We start from the raw sequence: 20325 nt of genomic DNA, 5'->3' as shown, positions 1-20325 counted from the left end.
GCTCTAAATTTTCTGGAAGCTGGCCCTCCCACTCTTCTTCTGCCTTACTGATGAGCTGCTCAAAATGGTTTTGGGAGAGGTGGGGGCACTAAGCAGACATCCAGAACTAGGTATGTAATAGGGGTGGAAAAATCTGTCAATGGCCTTAATGAGATATTGGAGACATCTATATACTTCAGAAATAATAGCTAACAAGTATTGAGTGCTTACTATGTGGGAGGCACTTTTCAAGCACTTTAAATGATCCAGTCATTTAATTCTACAATCCATTAGTTTAGAAATGTTCCTATTTACAGAAACCCAGGCCACCAATGTAGAAGTAGCAGAGCCTGGACCTTAATCATTGCACCACTCAGCTGCTGGATGTGTAGTTGAGTGATGCAGGCTGACCTTGGGAAAGTAGACTGTTTTCCTGTCTTCCAGTCCAGTGCTCTTTCTACAGAGGCATCTGTTCCATAATTCTCACTTGTGTTTGCATCTTGTTCTTCTTGGGCCTTGCCTTAATCCCTCTGGAAGACCCTGGACCTAAGTTTACAGACCTTGCCTGAGATGAGGACAGATTGGATCCTGGAGGGAAAATTAGCAATGAACCTACCAACACCATGTCAGCTTTCATATTGGCTACTAGTTTCATGACTGGAACCTGGGCAATCTTACCCATTCTATGTACTCACAGTACATATGTGGGTTAAGTAGTTGAGATGATGAGCATTTTCAGTCATTGCCAAACTGCAAATATAAATATGTTTGTAGCTGCATCCTTTCTGCACACAGCTGATATTGCAAATTGATCCCAGGCAGTCAAGATCAACCAGTCACAGGTGGAGTTTCAGCTTAAAGCCTTTATATAAATACTCTCAGTCAATAGGAACTGTCTTGTTCACCATCACTTCCCCAGTGGCTGGCACATATACCTCTCAGTAACCAAGTTTGCCCATGATAGTCAACTTTCATGATAGGTTGGCAGGAGCACAGGCCTGGGATCTCAGAAAGCAAGTTGATACTTTGGGGGCAAGTCAGGAAACCCTACGGGTCTCAGTTCTACTCTGTAATATGGAGAAGACAACATCCACCCCTCCTACCTCAAACATTTTTTTTTTCCTTTGAGACTTAGGTGCCATGTTAGATGAGGAAGTACCTTATGAGCTGATTTACCATGGTCATCAAGGGTAAAGAAAGGTAATTTACTTAGATGGATGGTTTATGCTCTTGTTCAACTCTCCCCTTGTGTGCCCCCCCTTCCCCAATAAGACAGGGCCTATACAAAACCCCTATTTTCCATCTCCTGTTCCCCTTTCCTACCCGCCCTTTGTCCTGCATATAGCTCTGCACTTCCTTTATCCTCTCCTTTCCTATCTGCTGGAGGAAGCACAATTCTAGGCTTGGTGTGGGCCAGAGCCCTGGCCTTTGGATTACAGGTGGCTCTAGAGCAATGGTTCTCAACCTTTCTAATGACCCCAACCATAAAATCACTTTTGTTGCTACTTCATAACTGTAATTTTGCTACTGTTAATGAATCGTAATGTAAATATCTGTGTTTTCCGATGATGGTCTTAGGCTCTACGGCAGCAGTTCTCAACCTGTGGGTCGCAACAACACAGAAAAACACATATTTACATTACAATTCATTAACAGTAGCAAAATTATAATTATGAAGTAACAATGAAAATGATCTTATGGTTGCAGGTCACTACAACATGAGGAACTGTATTAAAGGGTCCAGGCATTAGAAAGGTTGAGAACCACTGCTCTAGAGCAGTGTTTTTCAACCCTTTTTGGGCAAAGGCACACTTGTTTCATGAAAAAAATCACGAGGCACACCACCATTAGAAAATGTTAAAAAATTTAACTCTGTGCCTATATTGACTATATATAAAGTAATTCTCTTGAATAGGAATCAAATAAACACAAAGAAAGTATTTTATAATTACTTTATTATAAAATAGTGAAAAATTATAAAATTCTTGTCTTGTCTGCACCTACGGCACACCAGGCAACATCTCCCGTGGAACAGCGGTTGAAAAACGCTGCTTTAGAGCATTATCTTTGAAAGTAGAGGCCCAGTGAAAAATTCATGCATTGTGTGTGTGTGTGTGTGTGTGTGGTGGGGCTATCCCTCAGCCCTGCCTGTGCCCTCTCCAGTGTCTGGGAGCCCTCAGGGGTTGTGTGACTGATGGCTTAGGCGGGAAGCAGGTTTAAGCCAGCAGTTGGACATCCTTAGTGCTGCCTGAGTTGGGAGAGGCTCCTGCCACCGAGCCCATTTCGGGGCTTCTGCTGAGCAGTGTTCCCCCTGTGGGAGTGCACTGACCACCAGGGTCAGGCACCTGGGCTTCCCTCCGGGCCTGGCTTCCTATGGAATGATGTCTGGTCTAATTAGCCAGTGCTTCGATTCCTGGCTCTGCTTGCCCTTCTTCCCCTGGGCCGAGTGGCAGGTGAGCTGATGGGCTTAGAGAAGTGGTTCTGGTACCAGTGGCTACTCTGTAGGGAGTGTAGGCTTGAGCTGGAGCCCCTTGGGGACCTAAAGAACCTAGTGTTTATCTGCTGCAGAGTTGAGAGGCCTAGGGTAGCCTGGGATTTTGGTCCTTGGGTCAGATACCTTTACATTTTGTTAGCTTTGGCTAGTCATTTAGCCTCTGAGTCTCCTCTAGAACTGGAATAGCCTTTGTAAAGATTAAAAAACCTAATGCACAAAAGCCCATAGCAGGAGGCCTGACAAATGCTTAGTAAGTGTAACTATTCTTATTTAAGGGACCCAGACCCCAGAGCACTGGGTGAGCAAAAAGGCCTGGAGGCTCTTTGGTGTAAGGAGGAAGCAGACAGTCTCTTCAGAGCCTTCATTCTTCTCCCTCTGGTACTGCCATAGTTTGGAGCTGGTTATGAAACTAAACCCTGAGCCCATCCCAGACCCATCCTTTGTGACCTCATATCTGTCAAGACACTCAGCTTGTGGCTTCTTAACAGGTACTGGTTCCTGATGCTGGGAATTGGACTAGAAGATAAATGAAAGGGATGTGCTCCTCATGCACTCTTCCTGGCTGCTCTGTGTGTGTGTAATGGAAGCACATTACCTCCTGCTCTTGTGGGCCTGGTAATTCCTGTCTGCAAGGGAGACTGGAGACCCGGGTCCCTTCCCGGTGGTCTCACTCATTGTCAAACATCAATTGGCATCACCATTGCACAGGATAATCTATTGTAACTCTGCCCCTCTTCCCAACCTGATTTCTGGAGCTTGGGGGAAGATAGGAATCTGCATTTTAACCAAGGCTCCTCTCCCCCAAATTCCACCCCCCCCCCCCCCAGGTGTCCTTAGATTGTAGAATTATGGTATTGCAAGTCTACACTCATAAGTCTGGGTTTTCACAGCTGTGAAGTGAGGGTTGTTTTTTGTGTGTTTATTTTAAATATCAGCTTCTGCACAGTAACTCTAGCTGAGTGGGAGATGAAGTGGCAAAGGGGCTTGGGCTCTGCCACTTATTTCTCTTTTTAAGAAACTATTAAATATTTAATACAAAGGAATGTAAGTGTAAAAGAAAAAGATTAAAATGAGAATCTATGCATCCACTAACTGTGTAAGAAGTGCAGCCTAGAAAGCTGGCTTCATCTGAAGTTGTGGTTCAAGTGATAAATGAGCATGAGATGACAGGTATCCTCTGCCCTGACCACAGGCCTCTGAATGGAGAAAGTGAAGACACCCGTAGGTGGGAATTTTTGCCCAGCTCCCACAGCAAGAGCTGTAGATTCTATGCCATTACTGGCATCCCTGTTTGAGGCTCCTCCTACTTACTACCCCACTGTCATGGGGTAATGGCTCTTCTTCCCTATAGTAGCCAGATTTAGCAGGTAATACAGGATGCATAAATTGAATAATAAGGTATCCCAAATATTTCATGGAACATGCTTATTTTTAATAAATTACTTGCTGTTTCTCTGAAATTTATAATTGTATGTTCCTAGTTATTTGCTGTGATCACAGTCTCCTTTTATTTATTTTTAGCATCAAAGAAGACAAAAAGAATACTGTCATACATTTATGCTAGTTCTGTGTTTATGGTTTAATTTAAGCTTCTTAAATCCTATGTACTAGCAGCTGTCATGAACCCCTTTCATAGTTTTAGAAAACCAGAGGTTAAGTCTGACTCTTCTAAGAACTTCCATGTAAGGTGCCTTTCCACTTCCTCACAAGCCTGCTTGCTTGGCCTTTATCCTGTGTGGCCTAGTTGGTGCCTCTCAATTTACAGGCTACATGAACAGTGGCTCATATTTGACCATCTCACCAGCCTTCTGGGTTACTTATTTGATGGTGGCTGGTATTGAGAAGTTCTTCGAGTTGACTTCAAAGTACATGCTGTTAAACTGTTCTCTCCTGCTTCTTAGCCCAGCAGTCTTGTAAAAATGGTGGTGAGGTGCATTTTGGGGCGGGGGGTGAGACCCCTCTACATTTGCTAAAGGGGAAGGGTGTGGAATATGGTACCTGCTGCCTTCTGTCAGCAGAGTTAGGGAGTCTGCAGATGGGGCAGCTCCTGTCTCCACATCCATAATGCCCAGGGCTCTACTTCTTTCCACTTGGGATGAAGCATGTGGCACTGAATCCGGGGCTTCTAGAGAGCAAGACCAGCCTGGGTGACCTGGATTTAGGGAACTAGTTTCTGCCCAAGACCTCTAGCTCCCCATCTGCTTCCAGGCACTGGCAAGCCCCTTCTATCTCTGGAGTTTTTGGTAACTAAGTGTCCCTGGTTTGCAGGGCTGGAGTTGTTAGAGATTGTTCAGTCCAGAGAGCAAGAAACGGTTAGCCAGAGTACCCCACTGCCACACTGGATAGAAGGCTAGTCAGGCCTGCTTACACCGGGTCTTTCAGAGAGCTGAGACCCATCCTTCCCTGGAGAAATGTGAAGTCAAGTTAGGGGTGAATGTGGGGCCTGCTCCCCAAGTATACTTCATGCAGTACACCCCTCCTTTTCTGTCATGTATTCCAGTTCCACGTGATAAGTCAGTTTTCTTTTTTTTAAATATATATTTTTTCATTGATTTAAAAATATATATATTTCAGAGAGGAAGAGAGATGGAAACATCAATGATGAGGAGCTCCTGCACACCCACGAAACCAGGACTCTTCAGTCCACAGGCTGATGCTCTACTGAGCCACACCAGCTAGGGTGAGAAGTCAGTTTTCTTAAAAACAGAGGGCAGCCCATAGCCCTGGTGTGGCTAAGAGGTTGACCTATGAACCAGGAGGTCATTGTTAGTTTTCTGGTCAGGTCACATGTCTGAGTTGTGGGCTTGAGCCCCATAGGGGGGTGCACAGAAGACAGCTGATCAAGTGATTCTCTCTCATCATTGATGTTTCTCTCCCTCTCCCTCTCCAAAATCAATAAAAATATATTTCAAAAACAAAAAAGCAGAGAGGGGGGCAGCTCCTCTACTGCTTGGGCCCCTGCCCCAAGCACTATGCATAGGTGCAATGGTGCACAGAATGTGTTTGTTGAGGGGGAACTTGACTTTCCTACCTGTGGGAAAAGCTCTGAATCTGGAGGCAAGAACTCAATGTTCAGTGTCAGCTTCACAAAAAGTCACAGGTCACCTTGGGCACAGCCTGATCCTTCCTGGGCCTCAGTTTTCCTGTCATAAAGTAATAATCCAGAGTAATTTCTTGGACCCAGAAGCCTCTTCCAGCAGAGAATGCCCTACATATAGGTTAAAAAAAAATGAGGTTGCATTACCTGAGGTGGTGGGTGATCACTAGGGATAGCAGGAAAGCAGTTTAAGGGCAGCAGCCTCCCCATCAGAATAATGAGGTTGGGAGGGCAGCAGAAGGTTGCATGTGTCTTAGAACCTTCCTGAGAGACTGGTTCCTGAAGTCAGAGCCCAGCCGCCTGATGACTTGCCTGTCCCTTGGGCCTTCCACTGGTGGTCTCTGAGGTCCGAAAGGTTGGTGACCGCTGACTTAGAGAGCCCACAGACGGAATATGGTATGTAGAAGGGTTTTTTCAATGATAATTTATTGACAGCATTTAGAAAGCAGGAAATTTCTCATTGGTGCCTACTTTTGTTTTTCTATTTTTCTTGAAAACACAGAATCTTTGGCAATACTATGTTTGAGAGTTGGTGCCTGTGCTTCCTAGCCCCGCCGTATCTGCCAGCCTTGTGATTTATGGTATGGTCTGGGACCTCTGGGTAGTCCTTGTGCTGGACTGTGTGACCTCTATTCCCAGAGCTGCCCCCTGATGTTTGGATTGAAGCACACTGGTTCCAACTCTGAGGACAGAGCATAGGTCTGGGCTCTAAAAGGATTACAGCTGCCACGCTGCTCTGTCATGATGGAATGAGTTAAATAACCTTCCTTTCAAGAAGAGAATTTTCTGGGAAGTTGAGTACCCATACCTATGTAAATTCCTTCATTCCGTAAATATTTACTGTGGGCCTGCCATGCACAGGTTGCAGCCCTGGATTCCAGGGTCTAGTGGGCAGGTAGAAAAGATCCTTACTCTATGGAGCTCCCAGTCGTTCTCACCGAGGGATGGTACGAGCTGGTGAAGTCCAGGATTGGGGGCAGGAGGCTGTACCTGAGTTTCTAACCCTAGCTCTGCTACTTGCTAGCCTGGTGTCCTTGAGCAAGGTAGATAGCCTATTTTCTGAGTCTCAGTTTCCGCACCTATAATCTAGGAATCGTTGTCACACCTACCTCCTAGAGTTGCAGTGAAAAATAACTGAGCTATTGCATGTAAAGAGCTTTGACACCCTGCTAGCACCTAGTATGTGCTCAGTAATTGATTAGTGGGTTAGGATATACACAAATGCATCTATTTTGGGATGGTGAGTGCTCTGAAGACCCCAAATTATAGGCTGAATTGGAACTTGATTTAGAATTGCTAGGAGGGCCAAACTTACATTGAATAGTCAGGGAGGATCTCCTTGGAAGGTTTACCCTGCGATCTGTGAATAATGTCACATGGAATATACTGTGCGACCTTGGGCAAGTCCCTTCCCTCAGTTTCATTTTCTTCGGTAGAATAATAGTGGGTTTTATTTTAAGGCATTTTAGTGAAATGACATATAGAAAGCAACTTAGGCCAGTTTTTGTTACATTCAGCACCCAGTAAACAGTGGCTATGGTTATTACTCTTCTAAACGTGCCGTTTGGAAAGTCTGGTGTAGGGAGCTGGCACTTAAGAGGCCAGGGACTTCACTGGCTGCTGGTATATTTCAGCTGTGGGGATAGGACTTTAGGGACTGGTACCAGCAGTGAGGGTGATCACAGTCATCTGAGGGCTGCAGGGAGAGTGTGGACACCGAGCTGCTTGGGTCACCAGGGGCTAAAGATAGTTGACATGAGCTGGTCCTGGGCCCAGCTGTGTGGCATCATGTGACGGGAGCCCTGCCCCTCCTCCCAAGCCTAGAGGCATAGACTCTGCAGTCCTGGGCTGGCTCAGCTGGTCTTTTGAGTGGAGCCTCAAGATGATCTGACCTTCTGAAGGTTTCTCTCCCTCTCTCTGTCCATCCCTCCCCACAAGAGCACCCTTCAGCCCCCTCCTGTGTTTCATCTGCAAGTCTGAGGGGGGAATTTGTGGCGGGAGGGCTGGGCAGAGAGAGGCTTCTGAGGACTGGTGGCAACGGCAACTGCAGCGGGAGAACTGGTAACCAAGGTGAGGAGGGTTAACCCGACATTCCTTTTGCTCTGGAGTAGAATGTTCCTTCTTTGTGACCACCCCATCTGCAGGCTGGGTGACAGGTGAGAATACATCTGGCTTTTTAGACTCTGCCCTAGGGCATAGGCTGTTTGGAATGGAGCAAAAGGGTGAGGATGTAACCCAGACTTCCTTTCCTTGCCCACCTCAACCTCCCCTTGATCTACTGCCTTCTACAGTCAGGGTCTGGACTGCAGCTCAGGCAGAGGGTGGAGGTAGACTCCATGTCAGATGAACTGGAGTCTTTTGTTCCTTTTCTCCCAGGGCTCCAGGGGTTCCAGAGGTGGGGACTTCAGCTGGGTGTTCTTGGTGAGTGTCCCTGGTCCTCTCTGGATAGGGGAGAAGAGGATTGTCAGGTTGCTAGCATTCAATCCTCAGTGTCACTTGCCCTGTTCTGTGACGTTTGGTTTCTCTTCCTGGGCCTTGGTTTTTCCCAGTGTGTAGAATGATACCTCTGCAGCCCTGCCTTTGAGTGCCTGCCCTGTTGGCCACTCTGAGGAGGTAACTGGGACCCTTCTCTCTGTTAAGAGCACAGGTTTTAGAGTCAGACTGCTTGGCTTCAAATCCTGTTCTGCTTGCTGGCTGTGATTTTGGCAAAAAAATACCCTTGCACCATGTGCCTTGGTTTCCTTGTTTGTAAAATGAAACCAATTAGAGGAACTTACTGAATGTTAGAACAGGGCATGGCATCTGGTAAGTGCTCAATACATATTATCTGTACTTGTTAATGTTATCACAACCACAGCTTGTTGCTAGCATTTCCTCTGCTTTGGTGAGAAGTCTCTCCCCAAACCTCTAGACCTAATATTACCACCTTTTGTTCAGTTGAGGAAGGTGAGGCTCAGGGAGGGGGTGGTAGATAGTATCCCCAGGTGATAAAATTGATGAGTGGAGTCTGGCCAGGACCCAACATTGATGATAGGTGATCTTAGTTAAGGCAGGTTTGGGGCCTGGCTCTAGCATTGCCTAGAACCCTGGTTGGCAAACTGCAGTTCTTGAGCCACATGTGGCTCTTTGGCCCCTTGAGTGTGGCTCTTCCACAAAATACCATGACCTGGGCGAGTCTATTTTGAAGAAATGGCGTTAGAAGAAGTTTAAGTTTAAAGAATTTGGCTCTCAAAAGAAATGTCAGCCGAAACCGGGTTGGCTCAGTGGATATAGCGTCGGCTGCAGACTGAAAGGTCCCAGGTTTGATTCCGGTCTCAGTCCCAGGTTCGATTCTGATCTGGGGCATGTATCTTGGTTGCGGGCACCTCCCCAGTGGGGGGTGTGCAGGAGGCAGCTGATCAATGATTCTCTCTCGTCGATGTTTCTGACTCTCTGTTGAAAATCAATAAGATATATAAAAAAAAGAAAGAAAGAAATGTCAATCGTTGTACTGTTGATATTTGGCTCTGTTTACTAATGAGTTTGCCATCCACTGGCCTAGGCTACTTCAGCTTGGGGAGGGCTCCCTGCTGAAGACTGAGGGCTGAGGCCACAGCCTTAGGAATTGGCACTTGGGAAGCAAAGCCCTTGTTCTTCTCCGGTGTGAGATGGTGTTGCCAGGCCCTGAGCTACACACTGGGATTACTGCTGGGAAGGCAGCCTAGTTTCTGCCTTCAAGGATCGCACGGTGGGGGCAGGGTGGGATTAGGTATGTAGCCAGGCAGTGAACACTTAAAAGGAAAGCTGTGAAAATGCTAGCAAGGGCACTTGGGATCTGCAAGGGCTCTGAGGTCTCCCTACAAGGAGGTCAACCGAATGGCCAGGGATAGGGCAGCAGGTGGGTGAGTGTGAACTCAAGCAAAGCCTAACAAATTACCTGCTCCCCAACATATAAGTGTGTGTGTGTGTGTGTGTGTGTGTGTGTGTGTTTTGCAAGCAGGGTAAACTCGGCCATTTCAGATGCCATTCTCCAGGAGATTGGTGCCAGCCCCAAAATAAACCTTTGGCCTTCTCCATTCCCCTGGCAGTAAGGCCTGAAATCTAGTCCTCTCAGGCCACTACTCTCAGTCCTATATGCTTTCTCCTTAGCCCAGACCTGTCTCACCTTTCACCCACACTTGGTCCCTCAGCTTCAGTTCCAGCTTCTCCCTCTTGGCAATTCTTACCACAATCTGATAGATGAGTTTGATTCTCCTGTGTACCTCTCTCCCTAAAAACCTTCACTAGTTTCCCCTTGGTTGACCAACTTCTTGCTCCTTAGACTTCCTAAATCTGGCCCCTCTGAGTAGTTTTTATTTCAAAAGGTCAGCTTTAAGGATCTTTTTGGAATAAGGTAATGTAGGAAACATTTGTCTTTTTATTTGGCTTTGTAACAGGTGTTAATGGGTTTAGCCCCTTTGTAGACTAAACGAGACTATTTGAGGCTCTCTATTCCTCTTCTGTGCTGAGTAAAAAATTGAATGACTAAATTTCAACTGAAAGGGAACTCTAGGCCTTCCGTATACTCTTCCTTCCTCTCCAGCACGGCAGAGGTTTCTGCCAAAGCCTCCCTGGAAGTTTGTGGTACATTTCCCTTCTTTCCTCCCTCTTTCCTGGGGAAATCTGCTCTGGAACCCAGTCTGTGTTTGGAGGGCAGTATCTGGAAGAAGAGCCAGGTTTGGGAAGGGGGGCTCATTTGTAATCTGAATCAGTGAGTTGAGCCAAGAGTTTTTTCATACATGCTCTGATTCTTTTCATGTTGATTATTTTATGGTTTCTTTACTGATGAGGATAGGGATGGCTTAAAAATATTAAACTTCCTTTGTGCATTTAAATTTTAATTAGCATTTACATTTGACCCTTGAACAACACAGGTTTGAACTGCATAGGTTTACTTAGACATGGATTTATTTATTTTTTCCAATAAGTACCTGTACTATTTTGACCTGCTAGATGCAGAGGGCCAACTGTATGCATTGATTTAATGCCATCTATAATAATAAAAGCGTGATATGCTAATTAGACCAGATGAAGCCGCGACTGCGAGGGAAGCCCAGGTCCCAGGTACCAGAGGGAAGCTGGGGCCAGCAGCTGGGAGAAGGAAGGCCTACTCTTGTTTTATATAAGGGACTTGAGCAGCCATGAATTTTATCTGTGGGTGGTTTGGGGTGGGGCGGGGGGTAGGTCCTAGAACCAATGGGACAAGTTTTGAGGAAGTCAGAAGTCATGTGGATTTTCTACTGCACAGATTTTAAGAGTCAGTTGTATTTTTAGCATTTGCTGTGTGCTGGCACTTTTACTGCTCATTTAACAGTCACAGTGGCCCTATGAGATAATTAAGACTCCAGTTTTACAGAAAAGGAAACTGGAGTTGCAAGGGGAAGAGTATGCAGGGATTCTGACCCAAGCGCATCACATAACAAACTGTGTGCTAAAGGACTGTCTGTCCTACTTTCCTAATCAGTTTTTGAATAATGGGGTGTCACATACTTGAAAGTTGAGGTGTAGAAAGGCAGAATCTCAGTGGTTCTTGGTCAACTACCCCACTTTGCTGGAAAGCTGCCCTCCGCTCCCACCACCTCACTCATTAACCCCTCTGCCCAGCCGCATCTCCCACCTACCCTCTTTGTTTCCTGTCATCCTGCATTAGCTTCCGGTGGTCAGCTCCCCTCTTCCCACCACTCTCAATATTAGCTAAAAAGAGTGACGTGGCCGTGCAGATACAGATTGTCAAAAGTCTGCTGGTGCTCCACCTCCCCCAACACACGCACATGGAGATGTTGGTGTGCTGCATCTAATACACAGACCCAGCTGAGGATCCAGGAAACCCTTGAACCCCCTGGAACTAGAGTCGTGCTGGCTCCTGGCAGACTCTGGGCCAATGGGACAGAAAGCAGCTTTTGTCCTTTTCAAGGTATTCATTAGCTCCTGACTTCCCTTAGTCAAGGATGAAGACACTCCGATGGCCTCTTGTCTTCAGCTTCTTCCCCTTATAGAATGGAGTCCCCATGTAAGACCCATCTCACCCCACTTATCCCTCCTGAGAACCTCTCCCTACCCTCAGTAACCCTGTTTGCCAGGGAATACCAGGGTAATGTCCTAACATTGCACCAGGAAGGTTTGGGATCCTTTCTCCTGCCAGTGGACACACAGGATTTCTGGTGAGCACTGGAAAAGGAAGTTGACTTTGGGTTGAGACTTCCATCGCCCATCCTGGCTCTTCCTGGGGAAGCCCCTTTTCTTTGGGGGACCTCAGTTCCCTATCTTCAAGCAGAGGGTATTAGAACTAGGGTCCCTTTTGCTGCTCTAACATTTTACAACTGTTTGTTAGGGAGGCACAGGGTGGTGACTTCTGTGTTTCCTGAGCACTGACCGGGTCAGGGTGACTAGGCATGTTTCAGAATTCAGAGGTGGAGGGAGGGGGCTGGTGCCTGTGCAAAGAATTGGTTTTCTTGGGGTCCCTTTCCGATTCCAGGCCCCATTGGGGACACGTGTGTTTGCCTGGGAAGGGTAGGTAGGTGGCTGAGAGGAGACTCTGGAAGGGATGTGTAATTGAAGTCAGTAAAATTGTTTGTAAAATTTATAATTTTTTAATTCGATGTTTCCATTTTTTTTGTTGGTATTCTTTTCTATTTTTTTTTTGTAATTTTGTATTTTCCTTTGTGCTTTATATATAAATAAATGAAAAAATGTATATATCATTTATTTTAAACAAGTATAAATAAAAAATAATAATAGCCAAGACCGGTTTGGCTCAATGGATAGAGCGTCGGCTTGGGGACTGAAGGGTCCCGGGTTTGATTCCGGTCAAGGGCATGTACCTTGGTTGTGGGCACATCCCCAGTAGCGGGTGTGCAAGAGGCAGCTGATCGATGACTCTCTCTCATTGATATTTCTAACTCTCTATCTCTCTCCCTTCCTCTCTGTACAAAATCAATAAAAATATATTTTTAAAAAAAGTAATAATAATATGAAATTACGTCCTCCGGGCGTGACGTACTGACACGTCCTAGTGAAAGAGTACGCGCCCATTACAGGTTGCGTAATTAAAAAGGGAACTCCCCAGTTAACAGGTTAAAGGCAGAAATAGTTCTCTCGCCCTAGTGTGCTTTTTTGGGGTCTCTTATGGGACTTAGTTCTTTCTTGGGGCAGAGGCAGCTTGAGATCCTAGTTGGGAGCAGAACAAGAGCAGGCCACTATGGGTTTTGGGGTAGAGAGACGTTAGCTAGGAATGGGGCATTTTCAACAAACTTCACACAAGACTGTAGAATATTCCATGTGTGCCCACACTAGCCACATTCTCCTGGTTAGTTTGGGATTGGTGGGGGGGTAGGGAATCAGTGGAGTCTTTTAGTGACAGAAGGGCTCTCTCCTTAACTGGGGTTGAACTTTCACTACTTTACCATGTCCCTTTGTGATCTTGGCGAACAAAATATCAGGCAGGGTGATCATAGGATCTGACTTCCCAACTTTGAAAGAGTTTTTATTAGAAGAAACAGACAATGACCTGAAAAACTTTGCCTTTCCCTTTCCCAGAAAGTCTTCAGGAATAACTCATCCACCAAACTTGATTCCCTCTTTTAACTTGTTAATGAATTTGATGTTGCAAGCCCTTGATGTTTTTCCTCCTGGTAGCATGCATGGGGTATTGGGGCCAGGAGGAGGGATTACCACCATGGCTCAGGTGTAATCGAGGAAGCTGATCCTGTAATGAAATAGCTGCCTCTGCCAGGGTCCTGGTTCGAAACAGCATAGTCAAAGTGCTCGGTGGCCTTAAGCTTCTCTGGATCAACCCAAGATTAGTAAGGAAATCAGTATGGAGTTAGGAGCTTTCTGGGTCTAAGAGTTCCATCCTATAGGCAGAGATTTCTGATTCTCTACTCCTAGCAGTGGGGCTGGGGTTCACGGCTTCATGTATCAGAAGTGTGTAGAGTGTCTTGAGGGGCCAAGTGGCTCTGGTATGGATAGAAGCCAAGAATGCAGTGGCTTCACAGTTAGAGCCAAGGAAGCACTCTCTCTACTCATTAAGGGAACATAGGTCTGATCAAGGAGTAGAACATTCCTTTTGAGACTGACCTTGCAAATTTCTTTGCACAGAGACTGGAGGCAGTTCTTGCCCTGGCATGGCTGGCCAGCAATGGAGACAGAGTGATAGGAGAGAAGTGGGTGAGCAGAGTCCAGGGGGTCTGTCTGCAGGAGGAAGGGTTTAGAAACCCTTCAGAACTGTGTTGAGAAAACAAGTGTAGGAGTAGAAGGGATCGGATCCACTTCCTTAACACACACACACACACACACTTTATTTTTAAAAACTCATGTCTGTCTTTTTTGAAACTGCTGGAGAATGCCAAAACAAAAATACCATATTTTTTGGACAATTAGACGCACTTTTTCCCCCCCAGAAGTGGGGGGAAAAAGTCCCTGCGTCTTATGGTCCAAATATAGCCTACACATATACTTTAAAAAAAAAAAGTTTTTTTACTTGCCCGGCTCTGTGTGGTCTCTGTGCTTGCCCGGCTCTAAAATGGTTCTAAATGCTGCTGTTTACTTTACAGGGTTGATTACATGTGTTTATGACTGTGATGTTGGGTTTTAATGCACATAAAATATTTTAGGACACTATTTGTTTTCAGAATCTTTTTTTCTTCATTTCCCTTCTCTAAAAACTGGTGCGTCTTATGGTCCGGAGCGTCTTATGGTCCGAAAAATACGGTAAATCACTATAAACATGCTACTTAACTCTGTAACTCTTAAATCCTTCCAGAGTTTCTACTATGTATGTGTTCATGTGCACATTTTTTGATTTACCAAAATAGGATTGTATCATTTCTCATCTATTATTTATCTCTTCATAGCAGTAGAAATCATTATCTTCCTAATGACTATAAAAGTTGTTAAATTTTAATTGAGACAGTTTTCTACTGTAGGTTGTTTTTAGCGGTTTGCACTTTAGAGGACATATTTTATGTGACTCTAAATAAACACTTTCTAATTTGAATCATTAGGATAAATTCCTAAAGGTGGAACGATTAAGTCAAATGGGGTCTCACTTTTTCCTTGGGAACTTTGAAGGCAGACAGAATTTTCCTGAATGGCTAACTCTTATTTTGCTAGAGCTCATTGAGGACTGAGTTCTGGCCTTGGTGTGTGTGGTCTTAGAAAGAGGCCCCTGATGCTTTAACTTCTTGATTGCTCAGTTAGGGTTTTTATCTTGCCTTCTCCGTGATTACTAGACCTGATCTGCTCACACACAGATTTCTAGAATGTTAAGAAGCATAGGGCTGTGAGAGCCTTCCCACTTCAAGAGTCAAGTTCCTGCCCTAACTGGTTGGGCTCAGTGGATAGAGCGTCAGCCTGCAGACTCAAGAGGTCCCAGGTTCGATTCTGGTCAAGGGCATGTACCTTGGTTGCGGGCACATCCCCCGTAGGGGGTGTGCAGGAGGCAGCTGATTGATGTTTCTATCTTTTTCCCTTCCTTTCTGTAAAAAAATCAATAAAATATATATATATATATATATTTTTTTTAATTTATTATTATTTTTTTTTAAAGAGTCAAGTTCCTGAGGTCTTGGCTGCTGATTGTCCTTATGAGCTCACTTTCCATGATTTCTTCAGAAAAGCTGATAAAATTGTTATTGGTTTTAGAGCACGCATCTTTTAACTCTATCATGTCATCTTCCTTTGGGAGCCTACAGGTTGCTTGTGGAGTGGGAATGGTGATGGGTGTGAGGAGCTGGCAGTGGTCCTTTTCATAGGCTCTGCATAATAATTTCTCCCTTCTTGTTCCCACAGAACATTCTGTTCCAGCAAAGGTGGTGAGGGCAGCAGTTCCTAAACCGCGCAAAGGCAACAAGGTAAGGAATAGGATTAGACAACCCAAGGAGTCTTCTGGGGGAAAGGGGGGCCCACCCTGTTCTAGTTGGGTGCTTCTGAGCTCCCAGGTAGTTCTGGATTTTCTCTAAATAGCAGGGGAACCTTTCTGGGCCTCCAGGGTTGATGGTCCTAGTGGAAAGACTTATTTGGCCTCTGATCTCTTGATGGAGCTGTGTGTTGGGCGAGAGGTTGAAATGGCAGAGGTGGGGTCATCCCAGAGCCTTCATAGAATGTGCCTTGCAGGTTGGTGACTTTGGAGATGCAATCAACTGGCCCACACCTGGAGAGATAGCCCACAAGTGTGTGCAGGTGAGTCTGAGGAAAGGGATGGGTAGGATGGAACTCTTGTTTATATTTACACATTTGGCTTTTCAAGCTTTCAGAGCTTCAGGTCTTAAGAGGAATGGTTGGTGCAATTTGGGCAGCATTGAACTATCTAAGCGTCATCATGTAAGCCCTGGCTGTATATTAGTGACTGCCAACTGCTGTCTATATTCATCATTTCAGCTAGTCCTCACAGTGACTCCAAAGTAGGTGCTTTAATCATTCCCATGTTCTAGATGAGACCATTAAGGCTGAGTGAGGTTAATTGCTAGCCTTTGATGGCCAAGTGTGGCTTGGAAGTGAAGTGTGCTGCATTATTCCAGAACCTGTGTTGTCCATCACTACACTTGGATTGCCAGAGAGTGGTTGGACATTGACCAGGTATCAGCCTCTCAGGGAGCTTATAGCTCTCTCTAATTTCAGCAGAGGAGGGGCTCCTGGTCAGTCCTCTACTTCCCTGGCTTTCATTCTAGGCTGACGGTCCAGGTCCTTCCCTGATGGTGGCCGCTGGCCTTCAGTTTGCAGGCAGGGTTAGTGTTGATAGGCTGAGGGCCAGCATCTCCTCCATCCCACAAACTACCTGGATGTGGTCCTATTTATTGTGGGGAGTAAATAAACTTGGCTTCTGTGAGTCCCAGCCCCTTTGTCCTAGAGATTGTCTCTTTCACTTAGACTTGAAGCCAGAGAGACAGGTTGTCTCCCACCTCTTGCCTGTTTGACCACGCTTCCCAATAAAAGCATCGGGCTTGAAAACAGGACCTTTAGAATGCATCCAGCCCACCCTGCCATCGCATGCTCCAGCTACTTCTGCCCTGTCTTTCTAGTGATGAGACTTGCAGACTCACCACACCTCCCGATTACTTTATTTCCTACTTGTAGCCACAGTCCCACAAGTCTCAGCCTGCCCGTAAGCTGCCACCCAAAAAGGACATGAAGGAACAGGAGAAAGGAGAAGGGAGCGATAGTAAGGAGAGCCCAAAAACCAAATCGGATGAATCAGGGGAGGAGAAGAATGGGGATGAGGACTCCCAGCGAGGGGGTCAGAAGAAAAAAGGTGAGTGACTTGGAGTGGGGCTTGGGAGAAGGTGGCAGGGCTGCACTGTGAAGTGGCAGGGGAATTTCAGGGGCCTTAGGAGGCTGGCTGGTCAGCAGTCTTCACCTGTCATCGGTCTGTCAGATCCTTCTCTTATTAAACAAACATTTGGTAAACCCTCTTGAGCAGTGGGGCTCTAGCAGAGCACAAGGCAGGTGAAGTCTTCTCAGTATTCTTTGTGTATCTTAATGTGTTGCTGTCCTGTGGAAGATTTTCATTGCTCTGGCTGAAACTAAAGCTAGGGCATAAATTCGGCTGCTCTAACCGAGATCCAGAGTAACAGTGATTAAACAAGACGAAATCTTTCTTTCACTTGACCCCTCAGTGTAAGTAGGCCAGGCTTAGAATGGCAACTCCGACTCCTTTTTATCTTGCTGTTGTGTGTTTGCTATTACCCTCTCCAGCTAGCAGGAAGGGGAACGGGAAAGTGGCTCCCTTTTAGGGACTCAACCTGGGATTGACTACTTTTACTCAGCTCTCCTAGCCAGAACTTTGGCATAAGTCTAAAGGGAGCCTGGAAAGTGCAGTCTTGATTCTGGGCAAACACGTGTCTGGCTCCAGAAGGCAACCATGGAGAAATTGGTGTTGCAAGTCACCCAGGAGTGTCCATCAAAGTGAGGTCCAACATGAGAAGGGAATTTGCCCAAGTCACCAGATTATGATTCAGGCCTGAAGCCCTGGACAGGGGAAGAAAGTTGGGGGTAAGGATAGCTGGGAGGGACCTCCTTCAAGCCCTTCTGTGCCGGTGCCGTCTTCCAGGGAACAAACACAAGTGGGTCCCATTGCAAATAGACATGAAGCCTGAAGTGTCGAGAGAGAAACTGGTCTCGCGTCCTGTTCGCCCGCCAGAGCCACGACACACACCTGCCAACCGCGGGGAGATCAAAGGTATGTGCCACCTTTGATCTCCCCCCACTGTGGAGGGCCTGGTCATGGCGGTCACCTTCAGGCCTGACCCAAAGCCCTCTTCTCTTTACAGGGTCTGAGCCTGCCACCTTCGTGTCTGTGCCTGTGGCCCCCCCCACCTCAACCTGGCAACCAGAGACCAAACCGGAGCCTGCCTGGCCCGACCAGGATGAGACATCGAGTGTGAAGAGTGATGGGGCTGGTGGGGCACGGGCTTCCTTCCGCGGCCGTGGACGGGGGCGTGGTCGTGGCCGCGGACGTGGCCGGGGTGGCATTCGAAGTACGTGAGGCCCCTTTGGGCTCCGGGATGTCCCAGGGAGTGCGGCAGGGGCCGTGGGCTGAGATTGCCTCTCCCTCATGGCACCCATTTTCCTTATAGCCCATTTTGACTACCAGTTTGGCTACCGAAAGTTTGATGGTACAGAGGGTCCTCGAACCCCGAAGTATATGAACAACATTACCTACTACTTTGACAATGTCAGCAGCACTGAGCTTTACAGTGTGGACCAGGAGCTGCTCAAAGACTACATCAAGCGCCAGATGTGAGTGGATGGAGCCTTCTTTCTGGAGAGAGGAGATGGGTAGAGGTTTGTGAGCTGCCTGAGTTTGGCAGCTGGGCAGTTGCTGCCCTGGCTGGAGCTAAGAAAGATAACTTTCTCTCATCTCTTAAGCTAATTGTTCATAAAGTTATTGTTTTGTACAGCAGTGCAGTAATACCGTATTTACCTTAAGAAAATGACAGGTTGCCACTAACCAAATAGATATTTAGACTACCCTCCCACCCCCTGTCCTTTTGTAATGGCTTCATTGCCAGAATGCTAGCAAACGCGTAAGTCCTCACTATTGGTGAGGCTAAATGCTTGATAGGCATTCTTTTATTTAAACCTGCAATTGTCAATTCCTCTGAGCTAGTTTTATCCCCATTTTATAGATGAGTAAACTGCCAGTGCCTTGCCCATTGTCTCACAACTAGTAAGTGACAAGACACATAGTCGAGTCCATTTCTGTCTGATTGTAAAACCTTTGCTCCTGGCCACTCTGGTGTATTTATTGTTTCTCAGTTCAGCAAGGGAGCCATACAGGAAGTAGATCATGGCACATAGAATGTGATAGGTATTTCAGGAGCAGAGAAGAAGGGAGTTTGCCACGCATGCAAAGGGACTGAAGGGCAGAAGGAGTGGTTTGACCAAAGGTAGGGAGCCAGGAAAGAATAACACTTCTTTCCGTCCTTAAGACCCACGTGTGTACACTAGGGCTACAGAGGGAAGTCAGGTTGTGTGAGGTCGCTGGGTGTGCAACAGAACAGGAAAGGCATATTTGTAAACGATGCAGCAATCATTCCTGTTCTCCCTCCGCCTAGTGAATACTACTTCAGCGTGGACAATTTAGAGCGCGACTTCTTCCTGCGACGGAAAATGGATGCTGACGGTTTCCTTCCCATCACTCTTATTGCTTCCTTCCACCGAGTGCAGGCCCTTACCACCGACATTTCACTCATCTTTGCGGTATGTCTTCTGGGGCGAGGGTGTGTGTGTGGAGATAGTTCTGACTTTGCAAAGATGGAGTTTGGGTTAAGGCAGGAAACCTTGGAAGAACCCCCATTTGCCTTCTGTCAACGTTCCAAGGCTTATCCAGCTTCTCTCCTTGCCTCCTCTCCCCACCCCCTTTTTTTATTATGTAATTTTCTAACAGGTTCAAAAGTGGATGATGGTATGATGAACCCACATCACCCAGCCTTAGCAATTTGCAACTCATGGCCAGTCTTATTCCCTCAACCCCCCAATTTGTTTTCTTTCCCAGATTACTTTGAAGAAAGTATTAGGTAACCTGATATTTCATCCATGTTTCAGTATCTGTCTCTAAAAGATAAAGACCTGCTTAAAAAAATATAATCACAGTATCATTATCCCATGTAAAAGCATTAAAATTCTTTAAGGTCACCGAATACTTGGTCAGTTGCAAACCTCCACTTGATAAAAAAATTTCTTGCTTTAGTCAGCGTTGTTCAATGGTTAGAATGTCCACTCAAGCACCAAAGTGTCTCAAGTGTGATTGCTGGTTAAGAGAATGTACCTTGGTTACAGGTTCAAAACCCCCTCCCTCTCCCCCCCCAGGGCTCTTGCAGGAGACAACCAATTGATGTGTGTCTCTCAAATTTATGTTTCTCTTCCCTCCCTCCTACTCTCTCTAAAAATCAATGGAAAAAATATCCTTGGGTGAGGATTAATTTTTTCCTTTTAGTAGTTTATGAGACCCACATGTTCTCTTAAGTTTCCCCTCCCCCCTGTTTTTCCTTATAATTTATTATTTGAATAAAATGTGCTGTATATCGCCGGGACTGGTTTGGCTCAGTGGATAGAGCGTCGGCCTGTGGACTGAAAGGTCCCAGGTTCAATTCCGGTCAAGGGCATGTACCTTGGTTGCAGGCACATCCCCAGTGGGGTGTGTGCAGGAGGCAGCTGGTCGATGTTTCTCTCTCATCAACGTTTCTAACTCTCTGTCCCTCTCAATTCCTCTCTGTGTAAAATTAAAAAAAAAAATTTA

The 20325-nt window shown here is 46.2% G+C and overlaps 1 protein-coding gene across 8 annotated transcripts in view; it reads left to right on the top strand.

Moving 5' to 3' along the window:
• The window catches only part of LARP1 (La ribonucleoprotein 1, translational regulator), an 81301-nt gene that overhangs the window by 44702 nt on the left and 16274 nt on the right, over positions 1-20325 (top strand). For 3 of the 8 annotated variants that reach the window (XM_036423727.2, XM_036423723.2, XM_045576381.1), the window contains exons 2-8: positions 15378-15439; positions 15702-15767; positions 16662-16836; positions 17635-17763; positions 17855-18061; positions 18161-18323; positions 19142-19286. In XM_036423727.2, the coding sequence (XP_036279620.1) occupies positions 16713-16836; positions 17635-17763; positions 17855-18061; positions 18161-18323; positions 19142-19286 (768 nt within the window). In that variant the 5' untranslated portion in view covers positions 15378-15439; positions 15702-15767; positions 16662-16712. Of the gene's footprint in view, positions 1-1159; positions 1180-15377; positions 15440-15701; positions 15768-16661; positions 16837-17634; positions 17764-17854; positions 18062-18160; positions 18324-19141; positions 19287-20325 lie in introns of those variants that run through there. The other 5 variants (XM_045576382.1, XM_036423724.2, XM_036423726.2 and 2 more) reach the window with 5 other exon arrangements.

Source organism: Pipistrellus kuhlii, unplaced genomic scaffold, assembly GCF_014108245.1.
Source record: "Pipistrellus kuhlii isolate mPipKuh1 unplaced genomic scaffold, mPipKuh1.p scaffold_m20_p_8, whole genome shotgun sequence".
In the NCBI taxonomy this organism is placed as follows: domain Eukaryota; kingdom Metazoa; phylum Chordata; class Mammalia; order Chiroptera; family Vespertilionidae; genus Pipistrellus; species Pipistrellus kuhlii.
The sequence above is the reverse complement of the archived record's forward strand: the minus strand, read 5'-3'. Positions and strand labels throughout refer to the sequence as shown.